The 22,575-nt window shown below is 38.0% G+C and overlaps 1 protein-coding gene and 1 long non-coding RNA gene across 2 annotated transcripts; both read left to right on the top strand.

The window, feature by feature from the left end:
* The first annotated feature begins 4,823 nt into the window (after positions 1-4,823).
* Positions 4,824-6,279, top strand: LOC130988710 (uncharacterized). Its single transcript, XR_009090178.1, has 3 exons — positions 4,824-5,110; positions 5,812-5,993; positions 6,088-6,279. It is a non-coding gene; the product is annotated as an uncharacterized LOC130988710 (long non-coding RNA).
* Positions 6,280-16,938: 10,659 nt separating this feature from the next.
* LOC130990500 (vegetative cell wall protein gp1-like) lies at positions 16,939-19,648 on the top strand. Its single transcript, XM_057914728.1, has 3 exons — positions 16,939-17,028; positions 19,008-19,386; positions 19,453-19,648. The coding sequence occupies exons 1-3, from the start codon at positions 16,939-16,941 to the stop codon at positions 19,482-19,484; spliced, it is 501 nt and encodes a 166-aa protein (XP_057770711.1). The 3' UTR covers positions 19,485-19,648.
* Positions 19,649-22,575: the final 2,927 nt, after the last annotated feature.

The following is a 22,575-nucleotide window of genomic DNA, read 5'->3' as shown; positions in this document are numbered from 1 at the left end:
TAAATCAGCAACCGAAACATTCAAATTGATAGCTGAGAGGGCGGATGAATCTAGAGACGAGGAGAGCACAATCGTGAGGGTAACACCATGCACCCGCACATTCTTGTGCCCAGGATGATAAGATTGATAAGCTTTGCACCACCTTGGAGAAGTTCATGAGCAGTCAGGTCCCGACCATAAATAAGCCAGTAAAGACTTTCCAACACTATATGGACATACACATAACACATGCAACCGATAAGTGTCCTTAACTATTTAGAAAAGATGAAGAAGTGAATGCTATGAGTCAGCATAATGGAAACAGTGGAGAAAATAGGACGTTTGACCCATATTGTAGCCATACAACAACCAATGATGGAGACACCACGAGAATCTGAGGTATGGCAACAACCACCACCTGGGGGCACATCAACAACTGCAGTTGCAACGGTCATATCAACAACATGCTCAACAGGCAAGAGGACATTCCTTGGCAAAATTTGTGCATTCTATGGCACAAGAAAATATATAGGCACAACAAAAAAAATTAGAATTTTAAGATGGAGACATTAGGAGGAATGTAGAATTTCTCAATCGTCGCATCTTGCCCAAGTTATGGCTTGTCTGGAGAAGAAACAAGGTGAGCTTCCTACCCAGGTGAAGGTAAAAAGGTGAATGATGTGATGTTGAGGAATGAAAAAGAATTACTCGATGTGATCAAGATACTTGAAGAGGAGCCAGTCTTTCTTAAGGATGGTGTTGAAGATGTTGTGGGCAAAAAGATGACACATAAGAAGTTGCCTAGAAGAAGGTGGTCAAGAAGGTGGCTGTTGCTAAGCCTAAACAACCCAAGGTTGCTTATCCGGATGTTTGAATACATTTCCAAAGAAGGTTGGCAAAAGAACAAGAAAAAAAGGAGCTAAGTGAGATGCTCCAAGAGTTAAAATTGTGGAGATCAACCGATATTTGTTGACAATGCTTTATTTCCAGATGGGTGAAATTCTTGAAGGAATTGTGCACAAGTAAAGTAAAGTAAAGTATACTGATGATGCTAGGTTCCAAGTTGGAGAAAATGTGTCCGATGTTTTACAGCGGGATATTCCCACAAAATGTTGAAATCCCGGGATATTTTACATTTCAAGTGTCATTGGCACAATGAAAGTAGAAAAGGTTATGCTAGATTTGAGGGGTTCGATCAATGTTATGCCCTTATCGATGTATCTGGACTTGGAGATGAGACCTATAAAGCCAATTACTAGGGTGGTCAGTCAATTGGCAAACCGATCAAATGTATAACTTGTGGGCATATTGGAGGATATTTTGGTCAAAGTAGAGGAGCTGATTTTTCCAAGGAACTGATAATATTATTGGGAAGACTATTCTTGAAGATGGACAAAACTTGTATCGACTATGATCACTAGCATAAAGAGTAAGTCAAGTATCGTATCCTCAGAGACTGATAATCGAAATACTCTAAGTACTTCCAAATTAAACTTTCACAGTATCTAGGCAACAAAATAATGATTGATGAATTGAAATTTAAAATAACACAAAACAATTAAAAACAGAGAACAAATCAAATAATAAACAACTCTGACCCTAGGGATGTACTATCGTTAATTAAACATATGCATTCAATCTATTGATCAATTACCAATTTAATCCAGCCCTGATGAAAGATCACAACACTATTCATAAGCTTATTTAACGAGCACCTACGAACGTAGATTTATAAATCCCTTATCACATTCAAGACTCAAAGGAATAAATTAACTCCAACAAGAATAGCTTCCTATAGCTTCATCTATCGCATTCAAGACTCAAGGCTAACACTATATCATGCATTCCTGAATCGGTGAACAATTATCGCATTCAAGACTTAAACTGAACAGCTAGACATGTAAACTATTGATCAGATAATTCATAATATCATAAGCACCAGGAATCATGAATCACAAGCTGGAGGACAAAATGTTATCAATAAATCAAACACACATATTTAATCAACTATGTACAAACCCTAGGTTCAGATTAAGAAAACTAGTCAGACATAGCAAAATAAAACATAAATATAATTAAAAAAACGCAATTGTAAAAACTGAATTAAATAAAACTGATGAACAATCTTGAATCTTCAATCCTTGCAGAAATCCGATCCAAGTTTCTAAAAACTAGAAAGCAATGAAAAATAAAAGCTATAAAACTAAGAAATAAAGTTGGGAACCCTAAATAGATCAAAAAAAGACCTATATATAGGCACAGGAGATAAATACAGTGTAGAACTCGAAAATACTGATAAAATCCGAAAATCCCGCAAAATCCCGAAAATTCAGAAATTTCCGTCGGGCACTATTCACTATTGCGCGCGACTTTCTTGTGTCGGTCATATCTTTTACGTCCAAACTCCGATTTGTGAACCGTTAGCGCCTACGAACTCGTATCGAGACGAACTACAACTTTCATTAAGACCATTGGTCCAAATTCAGAATACATATTTCTATAAAATTCATCAAAGTACAAATAAGTAACATATTTCACAAGTTAAAGCAATTTAAGCACAAAATAATAATCAAACACTCAATTTCCTATAAACTTAACATCTTATGAACACTAAAAATCATGGAGACATGAGTGTTATTAGACTACAATACAGGAAAACTAACTTGTCAATTTGTAGGAAAATGGCGACCTTCGATATCTATAAAGCCATGAACACCAAGTTGATACAGAGATGGTAAAAAACATGGATCATATTGAACATATTGTGGATGAGATTTTGTCATAGATAACATTACTTGACCCAGTGAATGCAATTATCCAAGGAGAGATGATGGAACCCTATGCCCATGTAGAACATATTTTGGAGGGAGCAAAAAAGTCTGGAATCAGAGGAAGAACAAGTGAGATCTACGGAGACACTCAAAATTCCTATAATTAGGCTGGTACCGTCTTGGAGAGAACACCAAAGTTGAAATTAAAACATCTAAAGTACATATACCTGGGGGATAACGAGACTTTGTCCATAATCATCAGTTCAGATTTAAATGTTGAAGAAGATAAGAAGACGTGTGAAATTTTGAACACGTACAAAAAGGCTATTAGTTGGACTTTAGCAGACATCAAGGGCATAAGCCCAATTGTCTGTATGCACCATATTCTTACACATGGTATAAAATAAAAGAGAAAGAGTTAGTTGCTACGAGACTACAAATCAAACGAAGAGTGTTTATTGACTATCAAAAACTCAACCAGAAGACATGCAAAGATCACTTCTCTTTTCCCTTTATCAATTAGATGTTGGAGAGGTTGGTGGGCAACATGTACTTCTATTTTCTAAATAGGTATTCAGGGTAAATGCAATTTGGGTAGCTGAAGAAGATCATGGAGAAACCACTTTCACTTCCCTATTTGGCACTTTTGCTTACCGTATGATGCAATTTTGACTGTGTAATGCTCCGGGCACATTCCAGTGATGACGATGAGTATTTTTTTTCGTATATGTTGGAGAATTGCATCAAGGTCTTCATGGATGACTTCACTGAAGACACTTGAGGCATGTCTTGGGCATCTGGGCAAAGTAATGAAAATGTGCTTCAAAAAGAGCTTGATTCTCAACTACAAAAAATGCCACTTTATGGTCAAGGAAGAAATTGTGTTACGTAATTTTAGAAAGAAGAATTGAAGTGGATAAAGCCCAGATAGACATCATTGTCAATCTACCATACCCAACCAACGTTAAACGATTGCGAGTATTTCTTGGGCATGAAGATTTCTACCAAAGGTTTGTGAAAGACTTTGCCAAGATTGCCCAACCAATGACTCGATTGTTGTAGAATGATGTGGAATGAGAGTTCAATGAGAAATGCAAGCAAGCATTTCATTTTCCGAAGAACAATTTGGTCCCAACACCCATCATACAACCTCCTAATTGGGACATGCCTTTTGAGGTAATATGCAACGTAAGTGGATATGTTGTGGGAACAGTTCTTGGGCAAAAGAGAGGGAATGAGAACACCATGTTATCTGCTACACCTCTAAGATACTGAATGGTGCCAAAGTCAACTACTCAACCACAAAGAAGAACACAAACCATGCCGCACAAAAGTATCTTATGGCCAAGAAAGACTCTAAGCCCAAAATTGATCAAATGGATCATTTTGCTACAAGAGTTCGATGTTGAGATAAAGAACAAGATAGGGGCCTAGGATCAAGGATCCAACACTATGCATGTGCCACCGAATTTTAGCTTACAGCTTGTTTGGAAAACGGATAGCGGCAATATTATTTCGTATAAGGAGCTATACACCCTCTGGAGCATGACCCATTAAATCAAGCTCAAATTCGGGGCCTTCTTGATTGAGCACATCAACTTGATCATGAGCAAGCCAACCCAACGCTTGTCCTGCATCCACTTCACTACATTGTTTGCCCAGAACTCTAACATTGAAATCGCTAAGGGTAACAAGGAATTGGTCCACGAGTGGGAAGGTGGCTAAGTTTACTGCCCCTGAAGAGAGAGCAACACCGACGACAGTAGCCCAACCTCCTTTCAAGGCAAGCATGTGAAAGAAGAAGTTAGAGGACCCTACTCCTAGGGGTGGGAAGATAGGGGTCGGGTATCGGGTATACCCGATACCGACCAGAACCCGATCAGGTATAGGGTACCCGATACCCTGAAAAATTAGGGTATCGGGTCGGTATCGGGTATTAGGGTGTACATAAAATCGGGCATCGGGTATACCCAAAATATCCGAAACTTTAATTAGATATATTTTAAATTATTTAATTAAATTTAATAAATAAAAAAAATTCTGAAGAAGTTTCAATTTCAAGTTTCAACCCTACTGTCTTCGTCCTCCACTCTCGCCCACCTCCCACTCTGTTCCAGTATTCCAGAATCCCTCCCGCCTCCCACCCAGCGACCTAGCGGCGCCGACGACCCCGTCGATCGTCGTCGTTCCCATCGAATCAGCCCCCATTGCGACCCTCGCCAGTCGCCCCCAGGCCACCCACTGCGACCCTCGCCCAGTCGCCCCCAAGTTAGATAGCTTATTTCCGTCCTCCCGTCGTTCCGCCGCCGTCGAGCTTGTCGCCCCGTAGTAGCCGCGCCGCCTCCGAGCTCCGACAATAGGTATGGTTTTTTTTAACATCGATTGTTGTATCTGTTCCGCGCCGCCAGTGAATTCGGTAATTTAATTGGCATATGATTTGTTGTATACTTGTATTTGCACATTCATGATTCAACCATAACTCTATGTAGAATTTTTTTTAGGAAATTAATTTTGTGACTCAATAATAGTGAAACACTGAAACTGAATATGGAGCTCTTCATTCTAGTTCATGTTTATGCATTTCGTTCCTTGTTTTATACAGATTTCCTCCACCCATGGTCCATTTTCTTCTATGTATAATGTATGTCAGTATGTGTTTCAGTGTTTGTTCGTTTTACAAATTTTATTCAAATAGAACAGTAGCATCAAAATAAAAATAAAGCTAAATACATCCTTTCATGGTATGCAGAATGTATTTGAACTAATACTATAACAGAGCTTTTTGATTAGCTGGACTTTAGCTGTAAATGATTGGAGCAACTTACATATAAATCTGCCTTCAACTAAGAATGTCAATTTTGTGGTTTGATTCCATTTCCATAGAAGCTCATACACACGGTATTTGTTTACAAAGTACAGTTGATACAAATTCAATTTCCTTGTTTTTCTATAACAACAAATAAATTTAATAAGGCATAATGGTTGGAACAAGCTCCTTCATAATGTTATTATCTTCATTTAGCATAATGGCCAAAGATATCTTAGCTGTCTCCATATCTAGTGTTGCTTTGGAGTGTGCATGTAGTATAAGAGGACGTGTTCTATCACCGTATAGAAGCTCTTTGGCGGCGGAAATGGTTGAGGCCTTGATTTGTTCTGAGGATTGGTTAAGATCTACCAATCTTGATAAAAAAGATGAAGAAGGTGTTCTGGAATAAAATCAACAGAAGGAGTTTGAAATGGGTAATTATATTTTATTCTAATTATTTGACATGTTATTGCATTACATATATTGGTTTTTTATACCTCAATTTCAATTTCTTACACTGCTCCATAGCTATACTCATGGTGATTTGAGGACGTCACAGAGTCAGACGGATCAAAGTGGAACTTGTGCGGCGGAGTAGCCATGGACATCATTTTATTAAACTTTCTGATTTATTTGAGTATTTGACATTTGTTTGTGTAACTTACTTGGTTACTTAAGACGTTCGTTCAATTTAAAATTTTAGACTTGGGAGTTGAGATTTGTGGTTGTTGATTCTTGATTTGATGTTATATTATTTGTTAGTACAGGGAATTGAAACGTACACAATTATATAGGGCAAGGGCTGGAAATAGGGGCTATATTTTCAAAAAAAATTTAGAAAATCGGGTATTAGGGTACCCGAATACCCTATTAAGCCAAATCGGGTAATTCGGGTACCCTAATACCCGATTTACCCGAATTCACAGTTTGACTTTTGTCACTTGCCATTTGATCGGGTAATTTAGGGTACCCGAATACCCGAGTCGGGTATTAGGGTACCCGATTAAGAAATCGGGTTCGGGGTCGGTACAGGGTACTCGTCCTTATTCGGGTTCGGGTACCCGATTTTTTCGAGTAGGGTACCTGAACCCGATCCGATTCACACCCCTACATACTCCTTTGAGTGCAAGTGATGAGTCCCGTTTGAGCAGAATTGAAGTTGTGGTGACGGAAACAAAGGACACACTCTTGTACATGCATCAGATTCAAGTACTTCTCTAACCTTTCTTATGAGCATAACCCTCCCTAGTTTTTTAGTTGTTTTTTGTTTTTGTCTTCTGAGTCAGTTAGTTTAGTTCTTTTTTTGTTTGTTTATTTTGTTGTGTTGTCTTGTTTGGCAAAAGTTAAAAGTTAACTTATTGCCCTCACCTGCATTTTTCCCAAAACAAAATGCATGGTGAGGGCACCCAAAACTTTTACCAAGTTTGTTAATATATATATATTTCTCTCTCTTTTAGAGTCTGTCTTATCGACCCCCTCTACACACACCCATTTTGCCTAAAGCAAAGTGTGTGTGTGTGTTTGTTGGGGGAAGGGGAGAGAGAGGGAGGGGGGAGAAAAGATAGGTTAGCCTATTGAATTGCAATCGAATAAGCATGTTTAATTTTCTTAGTTTTGATTATATATGTATGTAGTTTAGGATTTAAGTTCAAGCATGTCGTACATAGTTGAGGATGATAGATTGAGTTGTGGGCATTATCGTGAGATTTTTGAGCTTAAATTGATGTCATATGCCTATAACAACTTTTCTTTATTGTGTGTAATGACATCTTAACTAAGGTAATGTTAGAACTTTCCTTGACTTTTGGTCGAACCCCGTGTACTTAGTTTTGTTCCTTGACATGATTTAGGTAATTCTTTTTTTCTTAAGCCCATAGAACCAAAAATAATTGACCTTAAATCTATCCCTTGGTAACCGCTTTTGAGCTTAATAATTTCTTTGAAATTTACTTAAACTTTGCCTAGTTTTGAGCCAAACCGATCAAATGAACTTAGGGCAAAAAGAAGGGGACGATAAAGTAGTGAATCTTTATGGACAGGACCTGAGCATAAAATGTAAAAATATGATATCTATGTCCACAAAAAAAAAGTCCAGAAAGAAAAGAAAAAATAAAGGACAAGAATAAAAGAAGAAAAAGAAAAAGATTTAATGCCCTAGGGGTGAATGTGCTTAGGTCCGAAAGATGGGCAAGGATCATACAAATTTGGATAACACTATGCCGAGAATGAAGTTCATGCGACCTCAGCCTCATTCCAAATTTTCACACCTTATGTCTTAAGTGTACATCATAACCCTAAAAAGACCTAATGATAAGCACCAAAAACTTTAACTAAGGGTAGAGACAATAGAGCATAGGCAAGCCTATGGAAAACTTAACATGATATCACGAGCGTAAACACGTACCGAAAACACTTGAGAGATGGGCGATGGGGAGGAATATTTTTACGCCCATAAGCCCATTCTTAACTCAATTGATGGTATCATATGGCTTTATCTATAATTTTTTTACAAGTTTGACTTGGAATATTTTCATGCATTTTGAGATTGTGTTTTGACTGTGCCAACCCTTTTATTTTGAGTCCATCTTTTTTGTTTTGTTTGTAACTGTCTTTTGGGTATAATTGCATGTGCACGCTTGAGGACAATCGTGTTTAAAGTGTGTGTATGTGTGTATGATGAGTCCATATTTCTGCTCATTTTTATGTCTGATTTTAGGTCTAGATAGAGTCTCTTCCTTTGTTTTTGTTAGAGTCTTGTGTTTGGGAGGGCATAGTCTAAAGATGAGGGCTTTTAGGACATATATAACAGGTGCGGGTAGGGTATAATGCTACATTTCGCGAGAGACGGGCTGGCATGAAAGCCAAAGTCTGAAGTGAAGCTGCTCAAATGTTCTAGTCCTTTGACCAAAGTCTCGTACGAAGTCGAGTAGCATTGGACTAAAGGTTCAGGGCAGAAGCAAGCACAACAAGTGGACGTTTGATCTACCTTGCAAAGAATATGCCATAGATAGAATCGGTGGACAATATGTGGCATGACCTCTTGCACTACAATCTTGATAGCCCATATTGGTCAGTTAATATTTTCGTAGGATAACACCTCTCTCATTGCTTCCAACCAATTACTAAAAGAGCACTTGAAAGATTATGCATGCTCGTGAGTCAAGAGAGCACAACCTAGTATGATAGATTGAATATGATGATTAACCCCTACCCCGTCGCGAATGGCATCTGATATCTATTCCCGACATACATTGTGTCAAAGCTCATAATGTCGTGAAAATCTTCATATGCAGCTCGGCTCTAAGGATGGATCCACATGACGTTACGAAGTCGCCCTTTTATCATCAATATCCATCAAATGAAAAAACTTCAATCATTTTGTTGTAACCTAAGAAAAAGCAATTTGATAGCCTCGACATCTTCTTCGCCTAGTCTCAACCTTCTCATTTGATCAATGAAGTTCCTGCAATCTTTGGTTCTGCAACCTAAAGTTTGTGGACCGTCGTGTTGGACTTCCAACACTTTCATATTATTACAAGATCGTAATCGTGCAATGTCAAATGCTCCTAATTGTCTCTTCATCCTCATCAGCATAAACCTATGTCCGGCCATGAACGGAGACATATTGGTATCAAGAGAGTGATTGTGATATGTATTCACTCTAGACACCCTCCATGTCCATTAAGCTGCATTAATACAAGTTGGTTAGCCTCTTTGTGAACTTCTTCCCCACATTGGACCTTCGGGCTCTATCGCAACATATCATTAGGTATCAATCGTCTCTATTGTTTCGAATCGCAACACAAAATCCCTTGCTCCTACCAAAGGCTTGATAACTGCTCTCGAGTTCCATATCAACTCGAGGCTGGGCCCGCTTGCCACCATATCCTTATATATGAATCATCACCGTGATAGATTTCGTTGTCTTCGAATGGATTTGTAGTGCTAGTACCGACGTCAGAGACGTCATCAAGATTAGCAGAGCTACTAGATTCAGGCCCAAAGAGCGAATATAGAGTTTCTTCGACGTTGGCCATAAAAGATTAGAGTTTATGTAATCAGAGTTTGGGGATTTTTTCGGATTCGAGAATGAGATTTCAGTTGTAATATAGATCATTAGAGATATATTTACAATATTAGTACCATTTTCTGATGTAAATAAAATCTTTTTTTAACATCTAGCGGGAAACTTTGGAGGGAAAAACTGACGCTTAAGAAAAATAATTAACGTCGAAACATGCTTAGGGATATTAGTAAAAAAGAAAATAATTTAAGAATAATCGAACCGAACCGATTCATAAACTAATCGCCCGATTTTTTTAAATAATAGGCAGTGACACTATGGCCGAATAGCAACACTCTTTTATATATATTCCCAGCAAACAAATTCAAGCTTGTCGATGAGCCTGCTGGAATGGTGGTGCACACACACAAACCCCAAGTTTATTGTCTTCAAATATGGGGGCACTACTTTGAGCCCAACGTATATTATAAAAATGTACAAACATACAAAATTAGTAAATTACAAATGAGAGTTACTGTGATCACATGAAATTTTTTTAAAAAAAATCACATTATATTGTTTATTTCTATGCTACAATCTTCAGACTTATCGACATACATTGGGTTTACAAATGTCCAAAATTTTTATCGATCTAATTTTTCTAGTTCAGAATGACAGTATCTAGAAAAAGTTGTGCAAGGATTCCGATTAATCTCAAATTTTAATTTGAATTTTTTTTCGTTAAAGTTGTTTGATTATTTCCAAAATGATCCGTTCGAGAATTAAAGGAATTTTTCCAGAATTATATGGAGTAATATATTTAAAAAAAGAAAAAAAAAGAATCAATAGTGATTCCTTAAATCTCAATCTAAATAGTATCAGAAAAATGATTTATTCTAGAAAGTATATTTATAACGTAGAAGGATATAGCAAAGAAGTATTTATTTATGTTCATAATTCATTTAATAGAAGATGAACCCCCAACAAAATTTTAAGGTTAACAATATGAAGAAACTTAACCACCATACATATGTTTATGGGAATTGATGAAGAAACAAAAACTCAAATGAAAATCAAGACATTCGGCAAAATCGATCCCTATAATAGAAAACTGGATTTTCATGGCTCACACAAACTTTGTTTCACTAATTATACAAGTCGCCAATAAATAAATTAAATTCTCACCAAATTAAAAATAAAATCGTGGGATTGGCTTGGCTGAAACTTTAGTATGAGATTGAGATCCGTAAAAATCAACCAATTTCTGCAAAACAAAAACCTGAGTTTTGAGAAGCACGATGTAGTCGGCGGTTTCTTGGTAAAGTTGGTCGGGCTTTATTTGGGCCGTGTCGGAGGGGATGAGGCTCTTCAGGGCCTCCAGCTTGTCGGAAACGGACTCAAATCTTCGGGCTGAAGGTTTTCTCGTTAGCCTCCGCGTCATGTCTGTGGCGGCGACGGCGGAGGGGCTGAGAAATGGAGTTATGAGGGATATATATTCGCCACTTCTGCTTTTATACAATTCTTTTTTTCAATATCGCAACATCACATGTCTTCAGATGAATAATAATTTAAGATATTCAACAAGTATGTTGATCTCATTTTTTCTTTTAGTTAGTCTCGTGTGTACATCCGTTTGCATGGTGCGGACGAATTCGACTCTGCTCAAATTCACCCCGTTCGATTCGATTCTGTTTTCTATATAATTTTTTAATGTTCGATCGATTAAATAATACTTTTATTAATAATAAATGATATTTTTATTAAATACAAATGATATTTTTTGTAAAACAAATGATACTTTGTATAAAAATAAATGATGCATTATAAATGACAATTCTAATAGCAGAAAATGATACTTTTAATGTATACAAATGATATTTCGCAAATAATATTTTAAAAAAATACTCCCTCCGTCCCGCTATTCAAGTCCCATAACTTTTCGGCACGGAGATTAAGAAGAAGCAAATTAGATGAATAATGAGTGTGGTCCACATGATTTAATTTGTGATTAAGGAAGAAGTAATTATTTCTATTTTATTAATATCAAAAAGACTTAATTTTTTTATTAATTTTATTTTTAATAATCTGTAATTAAATTAAACGATCACTAAAATTCGAAATGTGTAATAAATTAATAATCTGAAATAATCTGTAATACAGCTAAAACTGCCTAATACACTTCTGAAATTGAAATCTGAAATTGAAGACACATAGCAAAAAATGAAAATGAAAATGAAAATGAAATCTCTTCCATTATGAAATCTGAGGAATCGTCTAACAACAGAGGGGCGATCTCTTCCAATGAAAATGAAAAATGAAAATGAAATCTCTTCCCTCAGTAGCATTTCACCCAAATCAAGAAATAGGCGATGAGCAACAACAGAAAAGCAACAAATTTTCAAGCAATTAAAACATGAACTGGGCGAACCACAACAAGAAAAGAGAGAAGAAATTTGCAAGAAATTAATGAAATTTGCAGTCGGCAAGGAGCAAGTTCGACGAATTGATCTCGAATCTCGCCGCCGACGTCCCCAACCTACATGGCCGCCCTTACCTCACCAGATCTGTCCCAATTGCCCTCACCTGCAACATCCTCGCCTTGAAAGGGTTTAGAGACCTGAGTTTTGCAGAGGGTTAGGGGAGATCAGAGGTGAGAGGCGGAGGCGGAGGAGATCAGAGGGAGGAGGGCGAAGACAGATCCGGCGAAGGGCGAAGGACAGATCCGGCGGGGGCGGCAGGTGAGGGCGAAGGGCGAAGTGCGGCTTCCTCCCTTGACAGATCCGGCGGGGGCGAAGGACAGATCCGGCGGGGGCGGCAGGTGAGGGCGAAGGGCGAAGGGCGGTGAAGGTGGAGGAGAAGGCTTCCTCCGGCGACGACCAGACGACGGAGTGGAGACTCAGGCGCAGAGAGAGAGACGAGAGAAAGAGAGAGACGAGAGAAAGAGCGGGACGAGAGAGACGAGAGAAAGAGCGGTGAATAATTAGTGATCTCACAATGTTAAGCATCCCCTAATTATTTCCTTTTTAGGAAACGGGACATTATCGGTGGGACAACCCAAAAAGGAAAATGGGACTTGAATAGCGGGACGGAGGGAGTACTTTATATAAAAATAAATGATACATTACAAATGATACTTTCAATGCATGTAAATGATACTTTTCAGATGGGCAGAGAAGGATTAAAAAAAAAAAAAAAACCGAACTATACCAGACCGACCACACTGTGCATTTAGATGTATAGGAGAATTTGTGTTTATCTTTTTCCTTTTTGAATTAGAGGAAAGGTTACGGTAGGATTCGATTGATCATAGACCTCTATGCTAATGTATACAGCTGTAAACAAACCAAGCTGCTCGCGAATTATTCGGAGCTCGGCTAAAAAAAATTTCATTCAAGTTCATTTAGAGAAGCTCGATAAATAAAAAAACCAAACTTGAGCTTAGTAGTATTCGGCTTGTTAGCTCGTGAAAATATTCGTCAAGTGATTCAGCTTGAAAAATAGGAATTATTAGTAGATACAATTTATATTTATCCACTAAAATTAATAATAATAGTATTAAATCTCTAATTAATTTTTATTTGTTATAAGAAAATAATTAATATATTTATTATTTTGAATAAAATAATTTATTTTAAAATAAAATAATCAATATTTTGAATATAAATATAAATTTCGTATAGGCTCGTGAGCCTCAAAGTATTCGGTAAGTAAAGTTCAGGATTCGATTCGATATTAAATAAACCAAACTTGAGCACGTCACTATTCGGTTAGGCTCGGTTCGATTACACTCCTACTAATGTAGAAAGTTTTCATCGTTTGAATGTTTTGAAAGATCATGTAAGTTGATCTCATTAAATATAACATATTGTAGTTGATGTGGATGATTTTTAGGCACTCACTTTTTAGGTTCAATCTAACAATTAAAATAACTATTAATTATTTTAAGGGCAAAGGTGCATATTACCCCCTGAACTATACCCCCTAGAGCTTTGACCCCCCAAACTGAACCTTGTTGTAAAAATCTCCCCCAAAGTTCGAAAGAAAGGGGCATTTAAACCCTCGTGTCAAACGGCTGTCAAACGCCGTCTTCTTAAAAAAAAAAATTCAAGTGGGCCCCACTCCCTCTCTTTCTCTCTCTACAATGGATTCGCTCACTCTCTTCTCCACCGCTGCCATTGTCCTCGCCGATGGCCTCTACTGGTTCGTCTGCGTGCTCGGCTCCGCCGAGCAGAAGGGAAAGCGTGCCGTCCACCTCTCTAGCGGCTCAATTGCGGCGGAGAAAGTCCAAGACACGTACAAGTAGTACTGATCCTTCTTCCGCCACCCCAAGGAGATCGAGACGGCGGAGAAGGTCCCTACCTTCGTCGACACCTTCTACAACCTCGTCACTGACATCTACGAGTGGGGGTGGGGCCAGTCCTTCCACTTCTTCCCCGCCGTGCCCAAAAAATCCCACCGTGACGCCACGCGCCTCCACGAGGAGATGGCGGTGGATCTCCTCAATGTCGGCCCAGGAAAATGTGTCCTCGACGCTGGCTACAGCGTCGGCAGCCCGATACGCGCCATCGTCGCCCATTCTGATTCCAACATCAATTTTATCACCGCACAATTTTTTTGAGCTTAATCTATTAATTCTCTTCCAAAACAATTAGAAATTTTTGATGTTGGAAGTTTATTTGTAATTTTTTTTCTTCAAAAATAGTAAAAATTTCTGGTGCTAGATTGATGACGATGGCGGCGGTGGAGAAGAAAGTGAGGGAATCCATTGTAGAGAGAGAGAGAGAGGAGTGGGGCCCACTTGAAATAAAAATAAAAATAAATAAATAAAGAAGACAGCGTTTGACAGCCGTTTGACGCGAGGGTTTAAATGCCCATTTCTTCCGGACTTTGGGGGAGGTTTTTGCAACAAGGTCGAGTCTGGGGGGTTAAAGCTCTAGGGGGTTCTAGTTCAAGAGGTAATCTGCACATTTGCCCTTATTTTAAATATAATTACAGGTTAAATTAAAAGTGTAGATTTAAAATATTTTAAATATAACTACAAGTCGATTTAAAACATTCGAAATTAGAGCACGTAATGTCGGTGATCAAGATGACAGCCGACCAAGAATTAACTCTGAAAGATGCATTGCATGTCCCAAACATTCGAAATTATTTGGTTTCTGACTTTCTATTAGCAAGACAAATTTTTTAGTTTAAACATTTGAAATCGATTTTATAAGTTCCTTGGTAGGGGCTATCTAATCAATAAGTTTTAGCAAATAAATTTGATAGTTGCATATGGTGTGCCAAAAATCGATTGCTAATGAAAATGCAACTACTTCTTCGATTGCTCTAATTTATGACATTGTAAATTAGGATACGAGAATTTTAAAAAAATTGTAAATTTATATTTATTAAAATAAATGAACTTAACTATCAAAATAAATGTGAAGTGGGTGTTGAAGCCAAAATATCCAAGTTACCATTTCACTCAGCGGAAATGAGTACCAAATCTCTAGAATTTATTCATATTAATGTATGTGATTTAAAGTTTGTGCAAATTAAAGATGGTAAAAAGTACTTTATTATTTTTATTAATAATTGCATTATATATTGTTGTCTTTATTTATTAAGAGTTAAAGATGAGGCTATTGAAATTTTCGAAAGAAGTCAAGAATTAATTAAGTTGTCGAATTAAGATAGTTCGAAGTGATAAAGATAATAATATCTAAATGAATGATATTGTCCAATGTCAAAATCAAGTTATTAATCTAACCTTAATCTAAATTTGGATATTTATTTCCTTTATTATTTTGGTTAATTGTATTTTATTGTCCAAATTTTTTTGGAGTCATACAAAAATATAAAAATGGCCTAAACTTTTATAAATTTTGTAAAAATGGTCTAATTTTTTTTTTTTTTGAAGAAAACCGAGAGACTATATTATTGATCACACGAACATGGAATATGAAGATGACCCACCACAGAAATCGGGGGTTCACTCCAAACATGATGTGAAAATAAATCTCTCGCAAGCTTTGCCAAACCATGAGCAACAGCATTTTGATCGCGCTTAACATGAGCAAGATATAGCAATTAAGTAAAATGGCATGAGCTTATGTATAAATCCATGACATTAATTTAAATCAGGTCAAATCACAATAATGTTACATATATTCTCGATAACAAACATAAGTAAAATCCAATTATAACCAAATTTCAATCAATCTCACATAATAATTCAACAGAATTAATGATTTTTTTTTTAGAATTACAAGATGTATTTAATATATAATCAAATAAGCATACGCAGACGGGGCCACTATCCACACAAAGGTGGAAATACTACCCATACAAAAATGGGAAAACTACCCACACGAAGGCGGGATTGAATCCAAGACCTCTTACAAAAAAGAGTTTTTGGGTGCCTCAGCTTACAAAAATTAAATCAATCAACTTACTATATACATATTTTACTATATCAATCAATTTACTATATACAGATTTTATGTCACAAACCTTACAAAAATTGTGACAAGCCAAAAGAAGTATAAACCTTGATTCACAAAAATTCCACAAAGAAGATTTAAAGGGATATACTTCTAATCTTCATGACATAAATCCCAAGCAATCTACCTTCTAAAACTTCCAAATAAAGTAAAATCTGGTTTTCCCAACTGTTTATCAATAGAAAATTTTGGTTCACACTAAAAACTTACTCTAAAATCATAAAATGAATTCGAATTGTTATATAGGCCATGTAGGATTATTGAAGACTTGGTTGCCACGCACTGTCTTTCAGAAAGAAAAAAACAATATTGTACACTTGCGCTTAAAAATTGAGCTTTAGTTCGCATTTCGATATTTTCAATGGCCTCTCTCATAGCTCGAACACCATAAACAAGTTGAACTCTATGTTCCCCTACTCTGCCTTTTGGTTAATTATTATTCGAGAATATATGTACCACTGTACCAGTATTGTGATTTGGTCTAATTTAAAGTTCATGGATTTGTAAGAGTAAAGTCGTCTCATTTTTACAAATTTTAACAAAGTTTAAATCATTTTTTGTATTTTTTAAAGTCAGAACCATTTTTACAATTTTTTTGAAAGTTTATGTCATTTGACTCATTTTTACAAATTTTATGAAAAGTTTTTCTTATATTTTTTAAAGTTTGAACTTTTTTTCATAAATGACTCCCACCTTAGAGTATAATTATTAATTAATGACTACAATTTTTCATTAGCTCGTGAATATAATTTGTTTTTAATTGTAGATGGAGATACAACGCCAATCCAGGAGATCTAGGCCACTGAGGGCTGGGATGCAACTCCAAAAGAGATAAATCGCATTTTTAAAGTAGTGGTGATGAGGGACACGAAGGGTCGTGTGCTAGGGATGGGCATGATGTCACATATAATGTCTAGTGGATCCAGTACTCAGTCCACTAGCATGTCGCAGGCTGCTCTTGCTGCTTATCTTGAAGAGGTTGATGTCACGACCGGTCCTTATTAAGGATAATTAAGCCGGGGAAACCGTGACTAATGGAGGGAGATTAGAAGCGGGGTAGAAAGGGGAATAATCAAACAAGAAAGGATCACATTTCATCATTTAACAAAAGGAATATTTATAATACTCCCTCCGTCCACGAAATGAGTACCCATATTTCCCTTTTCGTCCGTCCACGAAATGAGTACCCATTTCCCTTTTTGGCAAGTGTACCCCACACATCTCTTTAATTAATACACTCAAAAAGTGGGACCCTTAAACTATTTACACTACACTCCATACATTTCTTAAAACCCGTGCCGTCCACAAATGGGTACTCATTTCGTGGACGGAGGGAGTATAACAGAAGTTTAGTCGTATAGACTCAAATAACTAGTAAGTTCAGATATCTCTGACTTAGCCAAATAAACATAAAACTTCTGAGTACGCAGCGGAATAAGGTTCTGATTACATGTATGAAGACATGTAACCCTAGAGTTCATTAATACATAACAAGACAAAAGAATCCCGCTCGTCACTTCATCACCATCTGCAGCTGCTCAACCTGCACATTTAGAAATATATGCAGGGCTTGAGTACAAAAGTACTCAGTGGGCACGTATGCCTAAGTATAAAATACATGCTTCAAAACTGTAAATTGTCATGCCATAATTAAACAGTACAGCAAGGGAGTTTTTCGCTAAAAGGCCCAAGCTTACTATATTCATTTGTGATTCTTAAAGTTCGACTGCAGTCTAAGTTCTGTAATCTATCATATCTGGAACTTTGTGCCGGAGAGGTGGCCACCTCTCACGGTCACTTGACCGGCCAACCCGCTAGATGACTCACGGTCACTGGTGTACACTAGCCCTGGCAGGATAGCTATCAACTGCTCAAGACCCGAATTCGATTACATGATAAAAGTAACATCAGATAGATATCATACTGAAATTGAAACATTTTATGGCAAGACAATATTTGAAATAACTTCAATTAATTTAGTCATGAAATAACTTGCTTGAACGTAACATTTAAACTCATTTGATATATATGAAAGTAATGCCCACCTGATATAAACTTTCTGTGGTACAGTAGTTCCTTGACTGATTATTAATCTCGTGCTTGACCTTTATTACGAGAATATAAATAAGATACTGCTCAAGTAAAATCCTCAAATAATGAGAATACAGAATTAACTATGCATGATCTATATGCATGAATTATTATTCTGAAATAATAATCAAGGAATTTCTATTGTTAATCCAAGCTATCGGATTTAAACAAAAGCTAAGTCTCGTTTCATGAAGCCGGATAATTAATAAAAATTAATCCGTTCTCTTAGGGTGTTCTAACTTAAATGGGATTAAAAGATCTCGCTCTATTTAATCGATTAAAAGAAAATAACTAAGTCGGCTCATTCGCTTAGTAATCTCGTAAGAATTAATCGTAATTGGGCAGCTGCGTCTAATTAACCGGGCCAAACAAATATGACTTGAAGTAATAATATAAGTCAAATAATTAAAAGGCTCAACATAATACAGCCTAATAATTAATTAAGAAAAGTGGACTTGAATTAAATAAATCGTGGCATTCCAATAATTAAATTGAAAAGTTTAGTTGGAGTAATTCATGGACTCAAGTAATTAAAAAAAATTTAGGGCCCAGTTGAATAAATAACCAAGGCCTAAAGAAAATAATTAGGAGGCCCAATCGGAATAAAATAACAAAGCCCAATGAATTAATTAAATTAGGCCCAATGAATTAAACTAAAGCCCAAGCAAAATTAGGGCTGGGAATTTCGGGTTCGGGTAATCGGGTACCCGATACCCGACCCGAAAAAATCGGGTATTGGGTACCCGATACCCGATTTTTTCGGGGTCGGGTACGGGTTCGGGTAGTTAGGGGTTCAAAAAAACGGGTATCGGGTATACCCGTTCGGGTATCGGGTATACCCGAAATACCCGAATTAAATTCCCAAGTTCCCATTTAATTTTGAATTGATTTATGTAGCTACACGCCTACACGCTACACCAGAACGGGCCCTTCCCATTTTCCCAAATCCCAATCCCAGCCGGCCGTCCCCCACATTTCAGATTTCATTCCCGTCTCCGGCGACCCACCCAGCGGCGCCCCTCTCAATCCAGAAATCCGGCGACCCTTCTCCAGCGCCTCGCCTCGCCTCGGGATCTGCTCGCCTCGCCTCGCATCGCCTCGCCCGCCCGCCATTCTCCAGCGCAGCAGCCGTTCCGCGACCCTCGCCGCCGTTCCCCAGTCCCCAGTCCGCGACCCTCGCCGCCGCAGCAGCAGCCGTTCGCCGCCGCAGGTGCAGCCTCCGAGCTCCGACGACAACGTTGACAGGTGAGCTTCTTCTTCTTCTTCTTCTTTTTTTTTTGCTTTTTTAATGCAGATTTCTAATTTGCACAGTTGACTTGGAAGAGGATGTTTTGACCGGGTAATTTCGGGTACCCGATTACCCGACTCGGGTACCCGAAACGGGTATTAGGGTACCCGATTTTAAATTCGGGTTCGGGTTCGGGTAGTGCATTTAGGGTATTTTCGGGTTCGGGTACCCGATTTTTTCGGGTAGGGTACCCGACCCGTCCCGTTTAGACAGCCCTAAGCAAAATAATTGAATTAGGCCCAATTATAATAAATACAACAAGGCCCAAAAATAAATAATTATGAAGCCCAAAGAAAATAAAATAAAGGCCCAAATTTTCGGCCCAACTCAAGCCCACTGTAATTTAAAATAAAATCGGCCCACTGAAACGAAGCCCAAATAAGGAGTCCAACATAATTAAATAAACTCCGGCCCAATGAAATGGCCCAATGTAATGGCCCAATTATTAAAATAAATAAAGTCCAACTCAATTAAATGAAGTCCATACAAATCAAAACAATAATTAAATCAAAGCCCATATAATTAAAATCGGAGGCCCAATCAGTAATTAAAATCGGCCATTTAAATAAAATCAGAGGCCCAATATTAATAAATAAGCCAGCCCAATTATCTGAATAATTAAAGCCCAACAGAATAATGAGAGTGGGCTGAAACAACTTAATTAAAAGGGTGAGCCCAATTACACAATAAAAATAATAGGGCCCAAATTGAAATAAAGAGGAGCCCAAATTAAATAACAAAAACAGCCCAATCTCTCTCTCTAAACTCTCGGTCTCTTCTCCTCATTCCTCAAAGAGCCGCCCGCTCGGCTTCTTCTTCTCCCACCGAGGATCGCTCGGCTCCTCCTTCTCCGGCCATCCAGCCGTCGCCTGCTACCACCGGCGTCGGTTATTGACGCGTTTAATCCCGGCGTTGTCATCTCTCTCCTCAATTCAGTCGCAGATCATAAATCGAGCCCAAATTCCACCCCCTTCCAAAATCGAGCCCTAGCTCTTCTCCTGCCGTCGAAAACCCGCCGCCGCTGCAACTGAAAGACCGGTGAGCGGCCGCTGCCTTCCTCCGCGACGCCGCTGCTTCTGTAATCCGACGAGAGTCGATCTCTCCTTCTCTCTGAATGCACGTGCGCGAGGTCAAAGGGCGGCCCCCAAAATTCTCTAAGTCTCGAATCGCCTTCGCCGTGGACTCTGTAAATCCGGCGACTGCTAGTCATCGTTCTTCCTCCCAAATCGGCGACGCCGGTGTAGAGCCTGAGCCCGGCGCCATTTCTCATCTCTTCTCCCTTCTGGAAGCTCCGGGAACACGCACACACACACCCGAGGCAGAGGTCGAGCCCTGGTCCTCTCAGCGCACTCTCAATCTCGCCGTTGCTGCTGCATTCCTCCCGGCGGCAGGTGAAGGCCCGTCGCCTCCGTCGTCCTCCGAGCTCCGTCGCACCGTCCTTCTTGGTTTCAGAGCAGAGCAGGGCAGTGGCCCCTTTCCTCTTCTAAAGCTAAGTTTTTGTTCTATCCTCTGTTATTGTATTTCGATTCATGTCACTACATGATGGGAGTTCTCATGGCTTTGGTTCTATGTACAGTGGTAATATCTCAATGTATGAATCATACTATTTCTGTTGAAGGCCATAAATTATGTACGCATATGTGATTTGCTGCCCCTCTGTAATATACTTCAACCTATATTTCTGAACTTCTAATACATGATGCGTGGGGTGAAATGTATATGAAGATAGTGAACTGAGATAGCATAAAATACCTTGAGGTATAGGTGTTGGTTGGCTGCTGTGGGTGGATTGTGTTGGTTGGCTGCTGTGGGTGGATTAAATGGGAGGATTCTGAAATAAATGATATAAATCATACTTGTTTCTTTCAATAAATGCAGGTTGCAAATGGAAGAAGATGAGGGATAAATGCCAAGGTTTACCTTAGAGCTTATGGCAGTGTATCAATGTTCTTTCTTACTCTTGGATCTTTGGGTATTATCTGCACTGGAATGGCTGGAACAAATTTGCGTTGTTGCTTTTGTAATTGCAGGTGAATAATGGAGGAAGGTGGATGAATGAAAGCCAAATCTCACCTTGGAGTTTCTGGCAGCAGCTTAGACTAGTTACTTCCCTTGGTTTGCTGGTGATTAAGGGAGTGTTTTGGCTGAACTTGTAGGCTAGGAAGGCAAAGGGGCGATGGAGTGCACTTGAGTGTGCTAAGGAGATGGTAGTAGGGTGTAGGGGAGGGGATTGGGAAAGAGTGAATGGTCGGGGTGAAAAATGAGTGGTGGGGAAAAGTGGTGGTCAAAGATTGATGGAAAGAAAAAGAAAAAAAATAGAGAAGAATTAATGATGTATTTTCTATGTCTCGGTGATTCCGTAACTGAAATAAAATACTGACTTCGATTCTGCTTGATACTGTATTTACATAAATCTCGATTTCGACATGTGATATCTCGCTAAAATCGATAAGTTATAAAATGAATCAAAATTAAATCCGTAGATTTAATTCGTTCGTTGTTCTAATATATAAATTAAATCCGCAGATTTAATTAACTCACGAGTCTGAAATAATCCACAACTTGAGTAAGAATAAAATCTAATTCCATCTCGCTTAAATAAATAACGTGACTTTGCTAAGTCAGTTATAACTCTGAAATAATATCATTGACTGCTTTAATAATATGAATTCAGGATCATAAGCTGAATTCACTGATGAACATAAATAAACACTCATTACTGGATTTAATGTTTATAAAAGAGCGGGTCACTACAGTTGAGGCGCTCAAAGCTTAATTAGATGTGCAGGTTGCTAAAGGGGACAACCCTAAGGCTCAATGTTGGAGCAAGATGGCACCATCAATGATCTGAAGAGTATGATGGCGGAGTTGATGGCAAATATGAATAACGGGTCCTAATCCTTGATACCTGTTTACGGAGTTTGAATTTATGTTATCATTATGGAGTTTGGATTTATGTTATCACTATGGAGTTTGGATTTAGATACTGAGTTTAATTTATATTGGGGTTATTGCCAGAAAATACATATAATTTGTCAATTTTTTGGTTTATAACATGACCTTATAATTTGACTAGAAAATACATCAATTTTCAATTTAATCACAATTATAACATGACTTTATAGTCTGAGCATAAAATACATCAA

The sequence above is a fragment of the Salvia miltiorrhiza genome, chromosome 6 (assembly GCF_028751815.1).
Source record: "Salvia miltiorrhiza cultivar Shanhuang (shh) chromosome 6, IMPLAD_Smil_shh, whole genome shotgun sequence".
Taxonomy (NCBI): Eukaryota; Viridiplantae; Streptophyta; class Magnoliopsida; order Lamiales; family Lamiaceae; genus Salvia; species Salvia miltiorrhiza.
The sequence above is the reverse complement of the archived record's forward strand: the minus strand, read 5'-3'. Positions and strand labels throughout refer to the sequence as shown.

Excerpts from the sequence above, each read along its gene's own strand:
- LOC130990500 (XM_057914728.1), top strand. The coding sequence starts at position 16,939 with ATGGGCATGATGTCACATATAATGTCTAGTGGATCCAGTACTCAGTCC. Across the intron at positions 17,029-19,007 it reads TTGCTGCTTATCTTGAAGAG|TTCCCATTTAATTTTGAATT; the intron begins GTTGATGTCACG and ends TAAATTCCCAAG. Across the intron at positions 19,387-19,452 it reads TCCGACGACAACGTTGACAG|TTGACTTGGAAGAGGATGTT; the intron begins GTGAGCTTCTTC and ends TAATTTGCACAG.